The 22155-nt window shown below is 36.3% G+C and overlaps 1 protein-coding gene across 4 annotated transcripts in view; it reads left to right on the forward strand.

Annotated features, from left to right (window-relative positions):
- LOC110648417 (serine/threonine-protein kinase TOR) overlaps positions 1–22135 on the forward strand; it is a 73331-nt gene extending 51196 nt beyond the window's left edge. For 3 of the 4 annotated variants that reach the window (XM_058151357.1, XM_058151358.1, XM_058151359.1), the window contains exons 38-57: positions 7372–7512; positions 7584–7712; positions 7840–8005; positions 8192–8406; positions 10011–10217; positions 11002–11115; positions 11196–11399; positions 16001–16081; positions 17812–17886; positions 18409–18475; positions 18564–18724; positions 18907–19080; positions 19199–19327; positions 19418–19501; positions 20202–20263; positions 20337–20409; positions 20530–20664; positions 21031–21204; positions 21274–21539; positions 21832–22135. In XM_058151357.1, coding sequence (XP_058007340.1) covers positions 7372–7512; positions 7584–7712; positions 7840–8005; positions 8192–8406; positions 10011–10217; positions 11002–11115; positions 11196–11399; positions 16001–16081; positions 17812–17886; positions 18409–18475; positions 18564–18724; positions 18907–19080; positions 19199–19327; positions 19418–19501; positions 20202–20263; positions 20337–20409; positions 20530–20664; positions 21031–21204; positions 21274–21539; positions 21832–21850 — 2676 coding nt within the window. In that variant the 3' untranslated portion in view covers positions 21851–22135. The remainder of the gene's footprint in view (positions 1–7371; positions 7513–7583; positions 7713–7839; positions 8006–8191; positions 8407–10010; positions 10218–11001; positions 11116–11195; positions 11400–16000; positions 16082–17811; positions 17887–18408; positions 18476–18563; positions 18725–18906; positions 19081–19198; positions 19328–19417; positions 19502–20201; positions 20264–20336; positions 20410–20529; positions 20665–21030; positions 21205–21273; positions 21540–21831) is intronic. The other variant, XM_058151360.1, reaches the window with a different exon arrangement.
- Positions 22136–22155: the final 20 nt, after the last annotated feature.

A 22155-nucleotide genomic window follows, 5' to 3' on the forward strand; every position in this document is an offset into this window, starting at 1 on the left:
ACTTCTTTAGACTCTGTTCCTATCCCTAATACTGTTGGTGAGGCACTGTCTCATCCTGGCTGGTGTGATGCTATGAAAGAGGAAATGGAGGCTTTAGATGCTAATGGTACATGGGAACTATTGCCTTTGCCCACTGGTAAGAAAGCTATTGGTTGCAAATGGGTATTCTGATGAAGGTAAATCCTGATGGTTCTGTGGCTAGGTTAAAAGCACGCCTTGTAGCAAAAGGATATGCTCAGACATATGGGGTTGATTACTCTGATACTTTTTCTCTTGTAGCTAAACTTACTTCTATTCGCTTATTTATCTCTTTAGCAGCTACATATGATTGGCCCTTGCATCAATTGGATATCAAGAATGCTTTCCTTCATGGTGATCTTCAGGAGGAGGTGTATATGGAGCAATCACCTGGGTTTGTTGCTCAGGGGGAGTTGGGTAAAGTTTGTAGGCTTCGGAAGTCTCTTTATGGCTTGAAACAAAGTCCTAGGGCATGGTTTGGGAGATTCGGTGAAGCGATGCAGAATTTGGTATGCAAAAGAGTAAGTGTGATCACTCAGTATTTTATAGGCAATCTGAGGCTGGTCTAATTCTCTTGGTAGTCTATGTGGATGACATTGTCATCACTGGGAGTGACTCTGCAGGTATTCATCTCTTAAAACCTTCCTCCAAACTCGATTTGGACCAAAGACTTGGGATTGTTAAAGTATTTCTTGGGTATCGAAGTTATGAGAAGTAAGAAGGGTATTTTCTTGTCTCAAAGAAAATATGTCCTCGATCTATTGACAGAGAGGAAAATTAGGTGCTAAGCCTTGTAGCGCACCAATGACTCCAACTTTACAATCAGTAGCAAGGGATAGTGAGTTGTTTGAAGATCCAGAGATACAGGAGATTGGTAGGAAAATTGAACTACCTTACGATCACTCGTCCCGACATTGCTTATGCCGTTAGTATGGTAAGTCGGTTTATGTCTTCCCAAGCTGTTGCTCATTGGGAAGCCTTGGAACAAATCTTATGTTATCGAAGGCGCTCAGAAGAGGTTTGCTATATGGTAATCATGGGCATTTGAATATTGAATGTTTTTCAAATGCCGACTGGTCGATCTAAGGTTGTGAAGGTCAACTCTTTGGATATTGCGTTTTTATTGGAGGAAATTTAGTGTCTTGGAGAAGCAAGAAGCGAGTGTAGTTTCTCGATCTAGTGCTGAATCGAATCTGAGCCATGGCACAATCAGTATGTGAGGTAATGTGGATACTTCAATTACTAGATGAGACAGGTTTTAAGACCTCCCTGCCTGCGAAATTGTGGTGTGATAATTAAGCTGCTCTTCATATTGCTTCTAATCCGGTGTTTCATGAGCGGACCAAACATATTGAGATTGATTGTCATTTTATTCGTGAAAAGATTCAACAACAGATCATCTCAACAGGACACATCAAAACTGGAGAGCAGTTAGGAGATATTTTCACAAAAGCTCTAAATGGAGCTAGGATTGACTACATTTGTAACAAGTTGGGCATGATTAACATCTATGCTCCAACTTGAGGGGGAGTGTTATGGAAAGTCAATCACTATATTATTTCTCTGTATATTCTGTATTCTGTATTCCTATTTAGGATTTCTTATTTAGGATTTCTTCCTAATTAGTAGAACACAATTATAGGAATTAATTGTATATATATACCCATGTACAGATTAATTGAAATCAACGAGAATCATCTCTTTCTACAGCTCCATATAAACTTCCTCAGCTAGCTTGCCATGTAAAAATGCATTTTTGATATCCAGTTGATGAAGTGGCCAATGATGGATGGCAGCTAACGAAATAAAAAGGCGAACCGAGGCAATCTTAGCCACAGGAGAGAAGGTATAACTGTAATCGAGGCCAAAGATCTGAGTATAGCCCTTTGCAACAAAGCGAGTTTTAAGTCCATCAATCTTGCCATCAGGCCCCACCTTGACTGTATAAATCCATCGACAGCCAACAGTAGATTTGCCCTTCAGTAGTGGCACCAAATCCCAAGTGCCATTGTTATGGAGAGCAGTCATTTCTTCAACCATTGCATTACACTATCCTGGATGTTCCAAAGCTTCTCTAACAGTCTTAGGTACAAATACGTTAGACAAAGTGGTGACAAAAGCATAGTAGGAAGGAGACAAACGATGATAACTCACAAAATTATAAATAGGATGAGGATTTCGAGACGAACGAATACCTTTTCGGATGGCAATGGGAGGAGTAGCATCGTCTGTTGAAGGCGAGACCGGAATAGGTTAAGATGAGGGAAGGCGAGAGTCACTAGGAGCCGGTTAGGGGTGTGCAAACGGTCGGTTCGGTTCCGAACCGAACCAAATCGATAAAACCGAAAATCGAAAATAAAAAATTTTAAATACCGAACCGAACTGATTGGTAAGAGAAAACCGAACCGAATCGAATCGATAAATTTCGGTTCGGTTCGGTTTTAAACCGATCAAACCGAAATTTATAAAATTTCATATTTTTAACATTAAATCTAAATAATAAAAACATAAAAACAAAAAAAATTAGAAATCAAAACTAAAAAATCTTTAGGTTCGGTTCGGTTTTCTTTGATTTCGGTTCGGTTCGATTCGGTTCGGTTCGATTCGGTTCGATTTTTTTTTGATTTCTTATATATATTAATAATTTCGGTTCGGTTCGGTTTTTTTTTATTTTTTTATGAAAATAACCGAAACGAACCGATTAACCGAAATTATCAAAATTATAAACCGAACCGAACCGATTAAATTTTAAAACCGAACCGAATTAATCGGTTCGGTTTGGTTTTTCGGTTTAAACCGAAAACTGCACACCCCTAGAGCCAGTGTTGTACCTGTATCAAGCAAAGGAGCATCAATGGTGTTAGTGGGAGGGTGAGGACGACGTGAGTAGACGTGTAGAGGTGGTGAACTGATTGGTGGTGGAGGAAGAGTAGGAACTGGTAAGGCGGTGGGAATAAAAACTTTGGATGCGGTGTTGGAGGAAAAATAGGGAGATGTTTTAAAGAAGGTTACATCAGCTGACACAAAGTATTTATTTGTAAGTGGATTGTAGCTTTTGTAACCTTTTTGAAGTCTATAATGTCTCAAAAAGACACATTTTATTGATTTGGGCTGTAGTTTGTCTTTGCTAGGAGTGTGATCATGAACAAAACAAATACAACCACATACACGCAGGGACAATTGAAGGGTATTGGTCGGGAAACAAAATGGCATGAGGACTCTGATTTTGCAAAATAGAAGAAGGCATTCGGTTAATTAAGTAACAAGCAGTAAGAATGGCATCTCCCCATTATGGTGAATTAGTAAAGTGCGGGCAGTCTCAACTAGATGACGATTCTTTCGTTCGGCAACCCCATTTTGTTGAGGTGTATAAGCACATGAAGTTTGGCGAGTAATACCCTGAGAAAATAAGAAATGAGTAAAGGGAGCAGACAAATATTCTTTTGCATTTTCACTATGAAGTATTTTAATAGAAACATCAAATTGATTCAGTAGAGAATTTTTGAAATATAGAGAATAATTCAGAATGAGTCTTCATTAAAAATAATCAAGTGCAACGAGAATAATCATCAACAAAAGTAATAAAATAATGAAATCCCAAAGTTGTACTGATAGGACTTGGACCTCAAATGTCTGAATGGACAATTTCAAACATGGACTTAGCCCTATTATTGACTTGCTTGGGAAAGGAAACACGACTTATTTTCCAAGTTGACAGGACTCACATTCAAAAGAAGATAAACTAGAAAGACTAGGAATTAATTTTTGCAATTTGGCAAGACTCGGATGACCCAGACGATTGTGAAGAAGATCAGTGGAAGTAGTAGAGGCAAGAGCAACCGGAGAATTTAAAGTAGAAAGATGGTACAACCCTTGTGACTCACATCCTATTCCAATCATCCTCCTCGTACTCCGGTCTTGCCCAACAACAGAGTCAGCTCTAAAGGTAACAGAACAATTGAGATTTTTAGTCAATTTACTAATAGAGATTAAATTATATGGGCATTCTGGAGTGAACAAAACTGTGGTTAAAGGAATAGATGGAAAGATTTTTACTTCTTTTATGCCCTTAACTAAAGTTTGTGAACCATTAGCCAAAGTAACTTTAGACAAAATCGAAGGAGAAACTAGAGATGAGAAAAGACTTTTGTTACCAGATATATGATCAGAAGCACCAGAGTCTAGGATCCATAGACCAGTGAGCGAAAACTGTGTTAGATAAGCAAAGGAATTACTAGAATGAGCACTGCTAGAAGATTGCTGTTTGGCTTTTTGATATTGCAAATACTCCTTGTAATCAGCTCCAGTTAATAGGATAGAATCTGACACCTGATCCTTTCTATTAGGTAATGGAAGAATACCATTTTCACCGGATTGAGCTATATGAGCAGTTGATCGGTCCACATTATTTGACTGAATGGGGTGTGGCGGTCGATTATGAAAGGCCCAACAAGTGTCTCGAGTGTGATTACTCTTATCACAACAAGTACAATGGAGCCTTTTATCATTGCCTCTCTAATAAGTACCCTGTCTCGGTTGGTTTTTACTTTGTGCAATTAAAACTGAAGATTCAATTCCGGAGAAATTACTCTTATTGAGTGAGATGCGTAGAAGCCTGGCAGACACATCCTCTAGAGTGGGAACAACCAGACTAGTTAATATCTGGTCTTTAATAGAATTAAGGTCAGGTCTTAGCCCAATCAATGCCAAAACCAGGAAGAATCTGTCCCGCTGTTGCTCAGAAATATTATCAGTACATGGCATGATAGAATTAAATTCATTTTTTCAGTGATTCTACTTGTCTCAAATAACTAGACATATCTTATTGATTTTGCTGTAGATGAAACCAGTGTTATCAAGGCGAAAAGCGACACTAAGGCGATAGAGTACTTTATGGCGAGAGGCGAGAGGCGAGGGCCTTTTTGAAGCAAGGCGCCATAACCTTAATTGTTTAAATTATATATATATATATATATATATATATATATATACACACACTTTTAAATGGTTGATAAGTAAAAAAGCATATTAAAAAGAAAAAAAAAATAATTAACAATAATAAGAAGTAAAAAGTAAACTAATTAACAATAAATTAATAATACTCATATAAAATAAACTGATATCTAATTAACAAGAAAAAAGCAAAATTAATCAAACTAAAACTAATTAATAAGAATAACAAGTAAAAGGTAAACTAATTAATAACAAATTAACTATACCCATATAAATTAAACAATTAATTAACAATAATAAAAAGTACAAAAATCAAATTAATAATAAATTAATAATTCTTATATAAAATAAATTATTAATTAACAACTAATGTCTAATTAACAATGCAAAAAGTAAAACTAATCAAATTAACAAGAATAACAAATAAAAATTAAATTAATTACCAACAAATCAACAATATCCATGTTAATTAATCAATTAATTAAACAAGAATACAAAGTAAAATAATCAATTTAGCAATACCTATAAAATCTAAATAATTAATTAACAAGAATAAAAAATAAAATAATTAAATTAACAACAAATAAATAAATAATTAATAGTAACTAATTAATAATGAGGGGAGGGGGGAAAAATAAAATAAAAAGGGACTGCTGAAAGAAGAAAGAGAGGAGAGGGAAAAAAAAAGAAAAAAATAAAAAACAGGTGATCTACGCAGCAGGGAAAGCAGAATAAGTGGAGAGGGAGAAAGCCAAGTAAAAAAAGACGTGAGAGAGAGAGATCGGAGAGAGGAAAGAAGTAGACGTGAGAGAGAGAGAGAACGGAGAGGAAAGAAGAAGAAGAAGAAGAAGAAGAAGAAGATAAGAGAGAGAGAGAGAGAGCATACTTGTTGGTCCTGTTTTGTCTCTGTTGCGAGCGTGAGGTCGAGGAAGAGAGCGGGGCTACTGTCTTCATGGTGCGGCTCTTTTGTTGGTATCAGGTGAGTGGGAGGTTTATTAGTTTTTTCATTTAAAAAAAAAAAACTTACCTTTGCTTTGATGAGGCGTCGCCTCTCGCCTGCGTCGCCTGAGGTGTCGCCTCTTGCCTCGCCGGGCGTTCCAGTCTAGGCGACAGAGGGGAGGGGCGCCTCGCTTCGCCTCGCCTCGCCTCGCCTGACGCCTCGCTCACCTTTGCTAACACTGGATGAACCATATCTGATACTACTTTACAAATACGCTGCACATCATTGCATATAAGGTTTTCGCCTTAGTCCAGATTTTGCAACAGGTTATTAAGTAATTTTGGGTCTAGAGAATGCCACAAGAGACTACATAATTGAGCATCAATCTTAGTCCAATTAGCTTTATTTGTTAAAGCTATATCTATGGCATTTTTAACAAAGTGTTCATCATACCCCTGCCCCATAAACCATAATTCCACTGATGTAGCCCAAGGCATATAATTTTGACTTTCTACTAATTTAACAATAGTAATAGCTGGTGAATTACAAATGGAAGAAAATATGGGTTTGAGAATCTCAGAACCTGTGTTGGAGGCTGTATTGGAAAACTCCTCAATCTTAGACATGTTGGCAAGAGAAGCACACTGAAATGTTGCTCAGAAGTACATCAGAAAAGTCTACTGTATGAAGAGGTAGTGACAAAAATGTGAGAAATAGGTGACGGGACCAGTGTGGTTGAGGTCGTCTAAGGCCGGCGAGTCGACGGGAAGAAGCGCTGGCGAGAGACGGTCGTCAGAGAGGGCTCACGCACCGACTAGTGTGACGGCGGGATGACGGCGCGTGAAGGCGCGTGTACTGGAGTCTTTAGCTGGCGGTAAGTGGAGCTGATCCTGGGCTGGGTTATCCACTAGGTTAGGCTGTGACAGCCACGGACTCCCAGAAAGTAACCGGAAAAAGATGGAAAGTTCCTCTCTATGAGGACTTTGTTTTAGATTTCAAATCAGACCCACCGGGGGCTTTGATACCATGTGAGAAAATAGAATAGAAGAAGAATATTGAGATTGATTGAAGAACTTGATTATTCCCTCAAGCCAATAGTGTCAATTTATAATCTGTACAGGACAACTAAATAGGAAATACAATCCTAATTAAATACGTAATTATAGCCACGATTCTAGCACCTAAATATATTCACACAATCACTACATATACACATATCCTAGCTATTTATGGTACATATCTTAACAAGATGAGTTGGTTCTTTACCTAGCAGGTCTCTGTTTAATTTGTGGCAATCTCATTTCTGATTAATTGTTAATAAAATATATATTTTTTTCGTGATGCTTCTACTGAAGTAATCCTGCTTCAGTTTGTTCTGCAGCATCAAGTCTCTTATTTCTTTTTTATATATTTTTTTTTCTCCTTGTTTTCCTCAGTCTTAAAAGTTTTTAAATGTTCAGGTCTGGCAAGCTCTTTTGGCTGTAAGAGCACTTGTGCTTCCTCCAACAGAAGACATTGACACTTGGCTCAAATTTGCTAGTCTTTGTCTGAAAAGTAATCGGATTAGTCAGGCTAGATCAACTTTGGTTAAACTCTTGCAGGTCAGCATTAGAACCTAAGAATATGCTACTTGTTGTGATTGGTTCTCATTTTTATTTTGAATTTTATTCAGTATGACCCTGAGACATGTCCTGATAACGTAAGATACCATGGACCTCCTCAAGTAATTCTGGCATACTTGAAATACCAGTGGTCACTTGGAGAAGATCACAAGAGAAAAGAAGCATTTGCTAGGCTTCAGGTATGTATAGCTGATTTCCCTGTTGGTGTATAAGTATGCATGAACATCCAGTTATGCTAGCATGTTCTAATGTCTGATTCTGATTCTCTTGTTGCACACTTTGGTTGGCTGTCAATTATTGTAACAGAATTTGGCCAAAGAAATTTCAAGTTCCCCAAATATTCATTCAGTTGCACCAACTGGTTTATTGAGCAGTCCAAGTTCAAATGCCCCCCTTCTTGCTCGTGTATATCTTGAACTTGGAAGCTGGCAGTGGGCACTAAGTCCCGGATTGGATGATGACTCCATACAAGGTGTTAACTCCACAACCCTTCTACAAACCACCAACCCCCCCAGCACCTGGCCTTCTCTTTTTTGCTTCAAAAGAAAGAAAGAGAAAGGGGGGGAGGTGAGAAAGTTTCTTTCTTAACAAGGGGAAAAAAAATGCTCGAGTAAACTAAAGACGGAATCTTTTCATAACCTTCTTCTTTTCTTTGTAGAAATCCTTGCTGCATTCAGGAATGCCACACAATGCGCAACAAAATGGGCGAAAGCATGGCACACTTGGGCTTTGTTCAATACAGCAGTCATGTCTCATTATACCATGAGGGGGTTTCCTAATGTTGTCTCACAGTTCGTTGTTGCAGCTGTTACTGGATATTTTCATTCAATAGCTTGTGCAGCAAATGCAAAAGGGGTGGATGATAGCTTACAGGTAAAAAGTTTTTCTAGATATGGGAGCTGGTTGCAATATCAAAGTGTTAGCATCTAAAAGAATTCCAAGTCATTTATTTTATTAAAGTTTTTGGTGTGTTCTTTTGTTCCTTTCCTCAAAGTTTCCTTTCTTTGCTATTCTTCAAAATTCTAATACTATTCAAGTTCTATAGAATAAGTAGCATAAAAGTGTGAATTAGATTCATGTTAGAACCTCTTCTTCATGGTGTGTTCATTTATTTAGGTCTTCATTAAGTCAATTTGGTACAAACATGAGCAGTGCCAAAAAAAAGTGCTCCGAGTGTGAGGCTCCCTGCTTGGTGAGGGCTGAAAGATGTCATCCATTGTACACACCCTTCTTCTTGCTTATCTGCAGAGGTGCTATATCCATGACTTGTGACTTTTCCAGTCACAAAGGAGTTACCTTATTGTTGCACTTACGCAAATTGGAGACAAATTAACGTTAACTTAAGATATTAGTTCTGTTCTATTTTTAATAGATCAACCCTCTCAGATCAATATTGCAGCATTGTTTTCAGGTTGTTCAACGTATACCACATCATTTTCCCAAAGAATTTTAAATCTTGATAATTCAAAAGACAGGTTATGAAGTTCTTTAAGTCTGTCTTTCTTTCTTCTTATTCTGCTTTATTTCTTTTGACGTCAGAGATTTTGTTAATGATAGAGATGGTTGTCATCTAACTAGAAGAACAAGGTATCCTATTCTAAATGATACCATGGAACAAGAGAGTTGAAGACGCACAGTAAGCTTGGATCCAGCTGGATACAATGAATGATGTTGCTTCTAATCTCCTAGAAGTAGAAACCCGTAATGTAGAAAGCTACTTGATTTCGTAATAACTGCTGTGTCGTTCAAAACTATTTCCCTGTAGAACTTGCATTTCTTTTGTGGTTTCCTTCTTACCGAATGTCCTGCAATTCAGTCTTCATAAATCTCTTAAGGCTTAGTCAATTCCAAATGAACCATGAAGCAAAGTAATATTTTATTTATTTATTTTTTAGTATGAGACTACCACCATCCTGGCCTTTAGAGATAGAAAACTTGTGAAGTTGGGTGGCTTGAAGTACTGGTCATCCATAGGCATTTATTGACTGAATTTCATTTCTCTCTCTCTCTCTCTCTCTCTCTCTCTCTCTCTCTCTTTTTATTTTTATTTAAATTTTATTTTTTTTATTTTTTGCTGATGTTGCAATTTATTCTACTTGGACTCAGTTGTTTTCAAAATTGATCTTTCTGTTGAATCCGCTTTTTATGTTCTTTATTTTTTGTTATGTTGAGGCTTTCATCACTTGGTAATCACTGGCAAATTAGTTTAGAGAGTCATTAAATGGTTGTTTCCGCAAAGCAAAAATGCAAGAGATTTGGTTAGGCAGAATACTTTCTCACCAAACCAACAAACCTGTGCACACTCCTGTTTGCATGTAAACCTAACTAATACTGCAGTTATAATTAATGTGACTGTCTGCTTTTCTTGAACAAAATGGTGTGTTATATTCTTATATCCAGTGTTTAAGACATGATTTGTCCATATTTTCTGGATCTTCTTTTATAACTATTCTTATGAATTGTGTTATTTTCTTCAGGATATACTTCGTCTCCTTACCTTATGGTTCAACCATGGAGCTACTGCAGAAGTTCAAATGGCACTGCAAAATGGATTTGCACATGTTAATATCAACACATGGCTGGTTGTTTTACCTCAAATAATTGCCAGGATTCATTCAAATAATCATGCTGTGAGGGAACTAATACAATCACTTTTGGTGCGAATTGGGCAAAGTCATCCCCAGGTCTGACTTGTGATATTTTATGATCTCCAAATTGATATATTTTCTGTTTTTTGTGGAGTACATTGATAAATGAACTGAAATGCAAAACCCTCTTTAAGTATCTTGGGATTTGGAATGGAATTAATGTGCTTGTGATACTTAGAAGATTGTAGATAAATTTGTGTTCCTATTGGAACCCTCTTTTGCCACTTTTTTATTATGGATGAGCGCATGTGTAGAATCTCATGCAATTCTTTCTTTCAGTATTCTTTTGGTCAGACTACTTGTTTGTTCATTGGAGTTATCTGACATGATCTTAGTACATAAAAATGCAACTTGCACATTGATTTTTTCATTATGAGAGAGGATTATGGTTTTCCATAGAAAAAGTGTTCTATTTTCTTTTGTTTCCTTTCTGAGACTAAATTTTACGAGATTAACAATATATGAAAATTTTGAAAGAAATAGAATCCTGATTGAAATTACAACTTAAGTCCTGAAAAATCTTAGCCACAATAGGTTTTGAGGGCACCATTTAAAAGTGTGATCTTTCTTTGGTTCTTGTGCATAGTTTCCCTCATTATGTTTGTCAAAATCAGTTGCAATCCATTTGGATAGGTGAAGATTTGAAATGAAATGGTATCATATCCGCCTTTTTTTCAATGCACACCTATCCAAATGGACCGTTGTTTGGTTTTATATGCAGGTAATGATCTCAATGAAAATTCCTTTCATGTCTTTTTTATTTTATTTTATTTTTTTTTATGATGACTCGTGCATGTTTAAGGAATTTAGTCTTTTGCAGGCTCTTATGTATCCGCTTCTTGTGGCATGTAAATCTATAAGCAATTTACGTAGAGCAGCAGCTCAAGAAGTGGTAGACAAAGTTCGGCAGCATAGTGGTGTGCTGGTGGATCAGGTTAATTAATTAGACAACTTGTAGTTAACTGATTTTTTGATGAGTTTTTGTTCCTATTACAAGTAGTTTCTTACATGCAGGCACAACTTGTGTCAAAGGAACTAATCAGGGTAGCAATTCTTTGGCATGAAATGTGGCATGAAGGATTGGAAGAAGCCAGTCGTTTGTATTTTGGTGAACATAACATTGAGGGCATGCTGAAAGTGTTGGAACCTTTGCATGAAATGCTAGAGGAAGGTGCTATGAGGGAGAATACCACCATAAAGGAGAGAGCGTTCATTGAGGTTTCTATCCTTATTTGTATACTAGTTCTTGCAAATTTTTTTCCATTCTCTGTGAATATTGCAGATTAGTGCTTGATCATTATTTTGAAACTATTTTGGATTGTTAACCTTCACTCAAATATGGAATTCTGGATCCAGCTTTCATGGTCTGATTAAGGATAATCTCAGATTTAAAACTATTTGGCTAGTTAGGTTTTTATTGTTTAGGATAAATAGACTGTGATGTAGAACTTAGAGGAACAAGGAACAAATCCTTAAGAAAAGAGAACTAATTCTCAATAATTTTATTAATCTCAAAAAATTAGCTCTATTTATAAAGCTTACCACCTTAATTAAATTAGGAATAAAAACCCTAATTCAACTCTAATTAGGAATGCTAAATAAGATAAATTTTCTAAATAAAATATTAATATAATTCCTAAATAATAAGAACTCCTTAAATTTCCTAATTCTATAATAATTAAAATTCCTACATAGAATTCTAAGCTTACCATTTTACATTATTCTCCTCTGGTTGCAAAAAATTTGACCTCGAGTTCTTAAGTGGTGAAAGATCAGAAACCAAGCAAGGAGAGCATGCAATATCATCTTCTTGGATGGTAGAAATAAAATTGACTTGAAGAAGTTTGCGCTCTTTTGTATTCTTAGAGAGATCTGGATAAATAAAATCAATAAGAACAATAGTTGAAAAGTCCTTAGGAACGAGATGCCTATTTTAAAATTCTTTTGTTGGCACCACAAGTTGATTTTCTTCAATTTCAATTGGAGTTTCCATGCCTAGATCAACTCCATGCTCTGGAATAAGCTCTTCAATGGGTGAAGGCTCAAAATCAAAAATTTGGATTTTTTGATTTCAGACTCTTCAAACTTGGTTTCTTCAAGGTGCTCCTTTTCTTTTTATCTTCAACCTCAAGTTACTTTTCAAATTCAAGCTTCTCTTGTTGTTCTTCTTGTTGCTGCCTTACCTTTGGAAGACTTCTTGTCTTCGTATTTTCAACACTTTTTATTGTATCCAACTATTCTCTTAATTAAAACAAATGTGCTTCTTTCCATGCATCAAATTCTTTAAGTTCTTTATCCTTACCTTGTTGATGAGTATGTTGAACATGACACTCATTCTTACGTTCTTTAAGTGCTCTCTCCCTATATTGTAAGATTATTTGTATATCTTGATACTCATCAAATGAACCACAAAGAGTATAGTTAGGACCACCATATATCTATCAAATAAGATTTTTTCATCAAGCTGTTCATAATAATCATCAATTTCAGTTTGTATTTTTTGAATTGTATCCCATAATTCGTCTAATTGCTTCTTAGAAACTTAATTTTCAACCCAGACCATTGAATTATAATAAGAAAATCATCTCTCATTGAAAAATGCAAATTTTCAGTCATTTGTCGTAGTTTTTGCTAAAATAGACATTAAAAATGAAATCATGGCATCAAAATTAGCAAAGGAGGGGACGGTCAATTTTTGCTAATGTGGCAAGGGTGATGATGTGGCACTGCTGTGTCAGGTGATGTGGTAGTGCTGGCAAGTGATGTGTTGATGTGTGTAGAGGCAGTGGATGGATCTAGTGTAGGCAGTAGCACAGAATAGCAAGTGAGCTCAATTGGGTTTGGGCACAAATAGTACCCAACCTGATGGAAACTTGCTGCAGGGGTGGATGGTAGTTTCGACGACAAGAAAAGACAGATCGGCGGTTGGCAATGCAAGGAGGGGTCTAGTTTTTGGAATCTGGATGGATGATGGCGGGTTGAGTTTTGGGTTGATCTTCAACCTGTGTGGTTCTTTGCCTTTGGGGCACGACTGGCAACTAAAATGGCCTAGGGATGGTCAACTGGTGGTCGCCGGTTGATTTGCGGTGACGGTGGGCCTTTCCAATGGTTGGAGGATGGTGGGCATTGGTGAAAAGGGTTATCAATGCTAAGTTGTCGCAATGCTTTGTTTCTTAAGGCTCTTTTCTTTTTTTTTTCAATGGTAAAAGGAAATTTCGCAGAAACACAAAGGACAAATTAGAGTAACAATGTGGAAGGTGAAATTTTTGAAGGACAAGTAAAGGTGGGATGTTTGGGGATTTCGCAAACGCTATATGGAATTTAGATTGATTATAGGCTCTGATTCCAAAATTGATGTAGAACAAGGAGGAACAAGCATAGTTATCAAAGGCTTAAGGCGCACCAAGGTGCCAAGGGGACGTGGAGCCTAGGCACAAGGAGTAAAGCGCAAGCGCGCACCTGAGCGAAGTGAAGTGCAAAATTAAAAAAAAAATCATAAAAATAAATTATATTATACTCAATTAAGCTTTTATCCAAAAAATTTAGGGTCAGCTATATGGATTTTCTTTCTCCACTCTAAACGATTTTGGGTTAAATCCTAAAAAATGTGTAATACTTCTAGATCATGTTGTATTACTCTCCTCCAAGTCAGTTTAGGTCTACTCCTTCTTTTCTTTCTATCCTCTAACCTAATATGCTCTACTTGTCTAGCTGGAGCCTCCATATGTCTACGCTTCACTTGACCAAACTACCTCAATCTCTCTTCTCTCAACTTATCCTCAATTGGCACCACTCCTACATTTTCTCTAATAATCTCATTACGGACTTTATCTAGTCTAGTATGGCTACTCATCCACCTTAACATTCTCATCTCTGCAACTCTTATCTGAGACACATACGACTCCTTCAGTGCCCAACACTCGCTACCATATAACATGGCTGGTCGTATGGCTGTACGGTAAAATTTTCCTTTCAATTTATTGGGAATCTTGTGATCACATAAAACTCTCGTGGCACGTCTCCACTTCAACCATCCGGCTTTAATCCTATGACTAACATTCTCTTCGCTTCCCCATCTAGTTGAAGGACTGAGCCAATATAGTTAAAGTGATTACTTTGGGAAAGTACAACTCCATCCAAACTAACTCCTTCCCTATCACCAGTTCGGCCTTCACTGAACATGCAATACATATATTCTGTCTTCGTTCTACTTAACTTAAAGCCCTTTGACTCTAGAGTATTTCTCCAAAGCTAAGTACTACAAATCAAATTAAGATAATATTAATTACATATAAAAGTATATATAATATATCATTTATTTCATTACTTATTTTTATTTTATTGGACTGCTATCATTATCAATTAAATTACATACATGAGTAAGAATTATCATTAAAATGCATAATATGAATTTATTTTTAATCAAATATAATATTAAAATGATAATTTTAATTTTTACTATATATTTGATTTAATAATACCTTACTAAACATAGCTTAAAATAATTTAAATTAAATTTTATAAATTCATTAAGAATAACTATGTATTTATTTTACTCGTGTATGTAATTTAATTAATAAAGATATGAATAATTTATGAAAATTCTAATGTAAATACACAACAGTTCCTATTGATAAAGATTGCTTTAGCCCATTAGATTAGAATCAGAAAAGGATACTTTCTTAATACAGTGGCTAGGGGAAAAAAATGGCGAGCATGAAACCATGAACTCTTGTAGATCTAAGATTCTTGAAGGGGAAAGGAGGGAAAGAAAGCATAGAAGAGAAAGGGAAATGAAAATCCAAATGGGTCGGGTGGAAATGGGTTTGTTGGAGAGAGAGAGAGAGAGGAGCAAAAAGGAAAAAAAAAGCATGTCTAGAGTTCTAGATCAGAAATTAGATAAGCCCGAGCCTGGGGGAGGATATAATCGAGTCAAGTTTTTTTATACCTTTTTCTTCTTCTCCTTCTTCTTTTTTCAGTTTGGTTTCTGTGATTGCATGGGTGTGAATAGCCTTCGTGAGGCGCGCTCAGTGCCTTGGTGTGCCTGGGTGCACCTCCTGGAGGTCGTGCGCCTTGGGGTTCCTTAGGCACTATGGGCTGCGCCTGGTGCATTGAGGCGCGCCTTTGATAGCAATGGGAACAAGGAATAAATCCTTAGGAAAAGAGAATTAATTCTCAATAATTTTATTAATCTCAACAAAAATTATAGTAAAAAACTATTGAATAATAGAAAATTAGCTCTATTTATAGAGCTTATAACCCTAATTAAATTAAGAATAGAAACCCTAATGCAACTCTAATTAGGAATACTAAATAAGATAAATTTCCTAAATAAAAGATAAAACTACCTAAATAAAAATTAATATAATTCCTAAATAGTAAGAACTCTTTAAATTTCTTAATTTTATAATAATTAAAATTCCTATATAGAATTCTAAGTTTCCTATTTTGCAATAGATTATTTGGGAGATTTTGTTGTTGGTAATTAATAAATATTTAATATTAGGTTTTCTATGTCATTAGTCAAAGTTGCAAATGGATTTTAATAAATCAACTGCATATTGATATTTTGTTATCCATTCTTCTTTCTTTAGCTTTCTTGTCCATTACATGATGTGTTGTGCCATTGTTTTCTCTCATTTTGTTTTATTTACAATTCTTTAGTGTTGTGTTCCATTCCAACTTTTCTAGCCATTGACATTATCACATTCATTTTTAAATTGAAACCTTTTTTTTTCCCCTTCCTTGAACCCATCAACCATGGGATATCATTTTGTTTTACATGTTAAGCTAATAATGGTATGCTTTTGTTGTTGCAGGCATATCGCCATGAATTGTTGGAGGCCTGGGAATGTTGTATGAAGTACAGGAGAACTATAAAAGAGGCTGAGCTTACCCAGGTGTGACCGCAAAATATAGTGAAGTTTATGGTTGTTTGTTTGAGGTTTTCCCTATTGTCAAAGAAACCGAAAACTTCTCTTGAATGTGTGTGTGCATATCTGCAAAATCTGCTCAGGGTTGGAAGGTGTTGCGGATGCAATACATTGTGATCTTTTGTTCCTTTTCTTTGCCATTTTGGTGTTGGACTCATTAAGGTCCATCTATGAGATTTTCCTTCATTAAAGGGATAAGATTCATCCTTAATTTATAGGATGAGATTTCTCCTTAATTCTTAGAAAATCCCACAATTCAAGGTGGTATATATTCTTTCTAAATTTATGAAATATGTCTTGTGCTTTCTATTATAAATATTGACTACTTATTATGTAAATATGCCAGAGTTTAGTTAACAAAAATGTGGTCGCTGTGTTCTTTCCTCCTTTTCTTCGTCCTCAACCTTAACATGGTATCAGATCCTGCAGAAAATTCTGGCATTTCTTCTTTCTTATTGTCGTTCTTCACAAAGCTATGGGTTTAAGTCCCAAAAGTTATTTTCCTTGTTTAGGGTTTGAATCCCAAGCTATTTATCTTCCTCTTCTTCTCTTTCATCATGATTTGACAGCAAAGGGTGAAGTTCCTACTCTCTTCTTCTCCTCCATCAGAGTCTAGGGTTTGAGTTTTTGCTTTTTCTTTCTTTTTTCTTTGGCTGGAAGCCATTATGGCTGAGAAACCCGTTGTCCCTATTACAAGAGGCGTGTGATGATAATGAGTCTCGCCACCCCTCCCCTTTAAAACAACAGTCATAGGTGACCTTCCCTGGAGAAACCCCGACATTGAAGCCAACGTTTTCTGCCTAGAATCCACGCTCCAGTGAGTGAGGGAGCATTCGGCCACCGTTTCTTGCCGGTGACCTCACTAACGAAGTATTCTGAAGCCGGTGATCATACCCAGCCACTTGATCTCACTTGAAACTCCCCAGAACTTAATTACTCTTCCGATTGCTTATTTATTTAAAAATTTCAAAAAAAAAAAAGTGTCTTGATTCCATGATTTTAGAAAAATCTCATCAAGAGTGGTATTAAAATCAATGAGATTTTCCTTAATTTAAGTGTGAGATTTCTCCTTAACTTATGGGATGAGATTTATCCTTTACTCTTAAAAATTCCAATAATTCAAGGTGGTTTCTTAATTTATGAAGTATGTCTTATGCTTTCCATTCTAAATGTGGACTATTTATTATGTAAATGTGCAAGAGTGTAAGTTAATGAAAATGTAGCCCTTTGTTCTTTCCTCCTTTCTTCCTTTTTTTTCTTCTTGTTCTCTTTCTTTCTAAAAGCTTAAAACATGGCATGTGCATACATCCTCACATGGTCATCACTACTCAACATACCTCTGGATGCTTTAAAATAACTCCTGTGTAATTGCATGTTTGTGGAATTTTTCATCATGTCCAAACTTTAAATGGATTGGCCAAATTCCAAATTATCAGGTGCCCACTCAATTTTGATGCAACACTTTGACTTGTTATGTAGGTCATTTCCTTGATTGGTAAACAATTTGTTCCTTTTTTGTTTTGGTCGTTTCTATTTTCCAATCGTAATTATTTTACAATTTTGGGTCTATTGACCCTGCTTAATGTATACACTAGACGGATTTATGCTCAATCACCTTCCATTAATAATGGCTGTGGTGTCTGTCCATGCATTATCAGAGATAAGGTGGTAAATGATTTGAATTCTGTTTTGATTAGGCATGGGATCTATATTATCATGTTTTCAGACGGATAGACAAGCAGCTTCAAAGCCTTACAACCCTGGATCTGCAGGCAAGAAGAATTTTTTCTTTTTTTTTTCTTTTTTTAACTGAAGGCCTAATGACAAAGTATCATAGACTATAACACTTTTCCAGTTCTATTGGGAAGGTCAAAATTTATCATTTCAGTATCAGAATTTAAAATTTTTTACCAATTTTATCATGGCTAAGGAATCAGTTAAGTTGGCACTGCTTAATGCTGAGTTGTTGGTCACCTTGCATTGAAAATCTACATAGATGCCTGGTTAAAATTGAAAGAAAAATGTCATATAATAGTTTGTTTAATGTTGAATTGTTGGTCTCCTTGTATAAAAAGAAAAAGCCACATGGATATTTATCAAGCAGTTAAATAGATCAAATTTGAAAAGTTCCTCAAACCAGTGATAAAATTGGTACAAATGTTAAGGTTTTGATACTTTATTGATGAATTTTGAAGTTTTGAACAAAACTGCAAAAGCAAGTGTTAAAATTCAGGTATTCTTTGTTTTTGGCCTTTACTAAAGAGCTTTAATTTACTGTGCTTATATAAAAACAGTCTGTTTCTCCGGAGCTGTTAGAATGCCGGAATTTGGAGCTTGCTGTTCCTGGCACATATCTTGCTGGTAAATTTTACTCGCTGTTTCACAAGAATATTTTAGTGCTAAGTCTTCATTTCCTAACTAAAATTTCGACTCATTTTTCACACTTCAGATTCACCAGTAGTGACAATCGCATCATTTGCACGACAGCTTGTTGTAATAACATCAAAACAGCGACCCCGAAAATTGACAATTCATGGGAGTGATGGTGAAGATTATGCCTTCTTGCTGAAGGGACATGAAGATCTGCGCCAAGATGAGCGTGTTATGCAGGTAGTCTCTTTTTTCTTTTAGTCTGTTTTTTGCGCACTGCTGGTAGACGAAGTTATTTGGCTCCTGTTCCTGGGGCCTCCAAGGCAGATCTTGCCTCTATTCTCCAATAAAAGAAATCTGTTATGTTTTCCTATTACTTCCTTTTTGAAAGGATTAAAAGTCCCTGACTTTATTTTTATCAGCTTTTTGGTTTGGTAAATACACTTTTGGAGAATTCAAGAAAAACATCGGAGAAGGATCTATCTATTCAGCGATATGCTGTCATTCCATTATCTCCGAACAGTGGGTTAATTGGATGGGTTCCAAATTGCGACACCCTACACCAGCTCATTCGAGAATACAGGGATGCTAGAAAGGTATCTTACGGTTTACCATTTGGTCCATCTGCATGTGTGCGTATTTTAGATGATTATGTTGTTGCTATTGTGGTTTAAGCTGCCATTGATTTAGTCATGTTTGTCCTAATGACTTCAGATTACTTTGAATCAAGAGCACAAATATATGCTTAGTTTTGCTCCAGATTATGATCATTTACCACTTATAGCTAAGGTGGAAGTTTTTGACTTTGCTTTGCAAAATACTGAAGGAAATGACCTAGCAAGGGTATGGATTGAAGATCATCTCTACTCTTCTTTTCTTTCACTATTCTTCTTTTCTTTTATTTCAAGTTAACAAGGTCATGCTTTCTGTTAGGTTCTTTGGTTAAAAAGTCGCACTTCTGAGGTATGGTTGGAGAGGAGAACAAATTACACAAGAAGTTTAGCAGTCATGAGCATGGTAAGTGCTTAACTTCTAGTGTGAGTGTGTAACATCATTGTTGATGACACTTCAGATCCATCAATATGCGGAATATGCATTGACTTTTCATCACATGACAGTCTTGGTATTTGTAAGCTTTTGGTGATCTGATATGATACAGATTCAGAGTGTCTGATAAATGAGGACTGACTGAACTGTTGTTTCCTGTGTTTTTCTGTTCTAGCCAAATTTCCACTAGAATTGTTATTTGGCCTTCATTTGAGAATTGTAGACTATACCTTACATACACTCAAATGCTCTCGGGAAAGAAGTAGGACACAGATGCATAAGATCCAAAATCGTCAACTTCTTTGTTATTTCCGGAAGTGTCAGGGGGAAAAAAAGAGAAAGGAAGGGGAGGGGGGGGGGGGGGTGTGGGGTGGTGTGTTTGGGGTCAGGGGAAAAAAAAAAAGAAGAGAGCTAGGTGGTCTGCCTAGATGAAAATATTTTGGACACTCTGTTATATTTATATGATGAATGAAAATTTGATGCCCATAGTAGTTAAGTCCTAGCAAGCCAAGTAGTAGTGGCCACCTCACACCCTCCAACCAGGGTGCTGGCCAATGGAGAGAGTATGGGTAATCAACATTACCTTGTATCACACAATTCCTCTTATGGTTTTTCCACCTACAAGTAATTTGTTTTCTTCATTGATAGGTTGCTTTAAACATTGTTTCAGGTTGGTTACCTTCTTGGCTTGGGTGATCGACACCCAAGCAACCTTATGCTGCACCGCTATAGGTAGGTAGTGATTGGAAGAAAGTTAAGATGATGTCAAGGCTTTGGATTTTATCATATTTTTATGTTTTTCCAGTGGGAAGATCTTGCACATTGATTTTGGAGACTGCTTTGAAGCTTCAATGAACCGGGAGAAATTCCCTGAGAAGGTACATTTAAAAAAAAAAAAAAAAAAGAGATTAAATAAGACCTTCTGTGTCATTCCAATGTTCTATGGTTTTCAATGGAGTTAAAACACAGACTAACATCCTTTAAATTCTTTGATATAGGTTCCATTCCGCTTGACAAGAATGCTTGTAAAGGCTATGGAAGTTAGTGGTATAGAGGGCAACTTTCGCTCCACTTGTGAAAATGTGATGCAAGTTCTTCGGACGAACAAGGATAGTGTGATGGCAATGATGGAGGTAAGATATGAAGTTGCCTATGCTTCTGTGAGCCTCGCTACTAGGAGTCATCAAGGTAGATACGTTTAGAGATATAGGTAAAATGGTGAAAAGTGGCAATAAGCATGCAAGGAGTATTTGCTGGCACTAATACTGATGATATGACTAGGGTCCTTAATTCTCTAATGCAACTGCTGCATGCAAGTTTTAAGATAAATTTCACTTGCAATAAATTCAAAGGACTTGGGTAAAGGGGTCACATGGACAGAATAGGATAGATTGGGTTTTCAATCTGTTGATCTGGTAGAGCTGTAGAAGAAAAGAAATTTTAGTTGTTTAATTAAATAATCAGGTAAGTACTCTAATTACTTGTTTCATCTTTTTCAGGCATTTGTTCATGATCCCCTCATCAACTGGCGTCTTTTCAACTTCAATGAAGTCCCTCAAATGTCAATGTTTGGGAATACTCATACTTCTGCTGTTGTAAATGCCGAGGAATCTGCTCCTAGTAGAGAGCTTCCTCAACCTCAACGAAGTGCTCGTGAGAGAGAACTTCTTCAGGTATTATGAAATCTCAAATATTCGGAACTTCTATAATGGTGCTATTATCTGATGCTTATATTTATGCAGGCTGTTAATCTGCTTGGTGATGCTAATGAGGTTTTGAACGAGCGTGCTGTGGTTGTCATGGCTCGGATGAGTAACAAACTGACTGGACGTGATTTTTCCCCATCATCTTCAGTTTCTTCCTTGTCTATCCAACATGCAGTAGACCATAGCTCCTTAATTTTAGGAGATAGTCGGGAAGTAGATCATGGCTTATCTGTTAAATTGCAAGTTCAGAAGCTGATTATCCAAGCCACTTCACAAGAAAATTTGTGCCAAAATTATGTTGGGTATGATGTCAAAATTTTGTTCATCTACCTTTTCTTCCATTGTGTTTTATCCATTTTTATTGTTAATGATAAGTTAGTATTAGCCAGTATATGAAACAATCAATGTTTTTTTTTTTTTTTCCTCCCGATATGTTGTATTGCCTTAACCTAATGGTAAAGTTCATTTAAGAGCAAGCACCAGGATTCTAGTACTGACAATGACAATTATCCTAACTCATTACACGATATATATAATATATATTGCAGATGAAGATTTGATCTCTAATCATTTCTACCCTTTTACGTGTTTCAGGTGGTGCCCCTTCTGGTGAACAGAAAATCACAATGTGTATAATGTGCATAGCTGATTGATGCTGGGACCTTGAGGAGAAGTCCTGGTTAGCCTTCTCGTTCATTATTGTTGTACATGAAAGCATAATTCGTAAAAGTTGCATGTACAATCGAAATAGAAAGTCTAAATGTATGTTCTGTAGCTATTAAGTTCTCCCTCGACCCCTTTGTGGCTAGCCCCATTTTTCCTTTCAATTTGTGTGTGAAATAGAGGGGGAGATGTGCACATTTAGTTTTTAATTGTTCAACCAATCAAGCTTTCATCTCATGTAGTTGCAAGAGAGAT

The sequence above is a fragment of the Hevea brasiliensis genome, chromosome 8 (genome assembly GCF_030052815.1).
Source record: "Hevea brasiliensis isolate MT/VB/25A 57/8 chromosome 8, ASM3005281v1, whole genome shotgun sequence".
Taxonomy (NCBI): domain Eukaryota; kingdom Viridiplantae; phylum Streptophyta; class Magnoliopsida; order Malpighiales; family Euphorbiaceae; genus Hevea; species Hevea brasiliensis.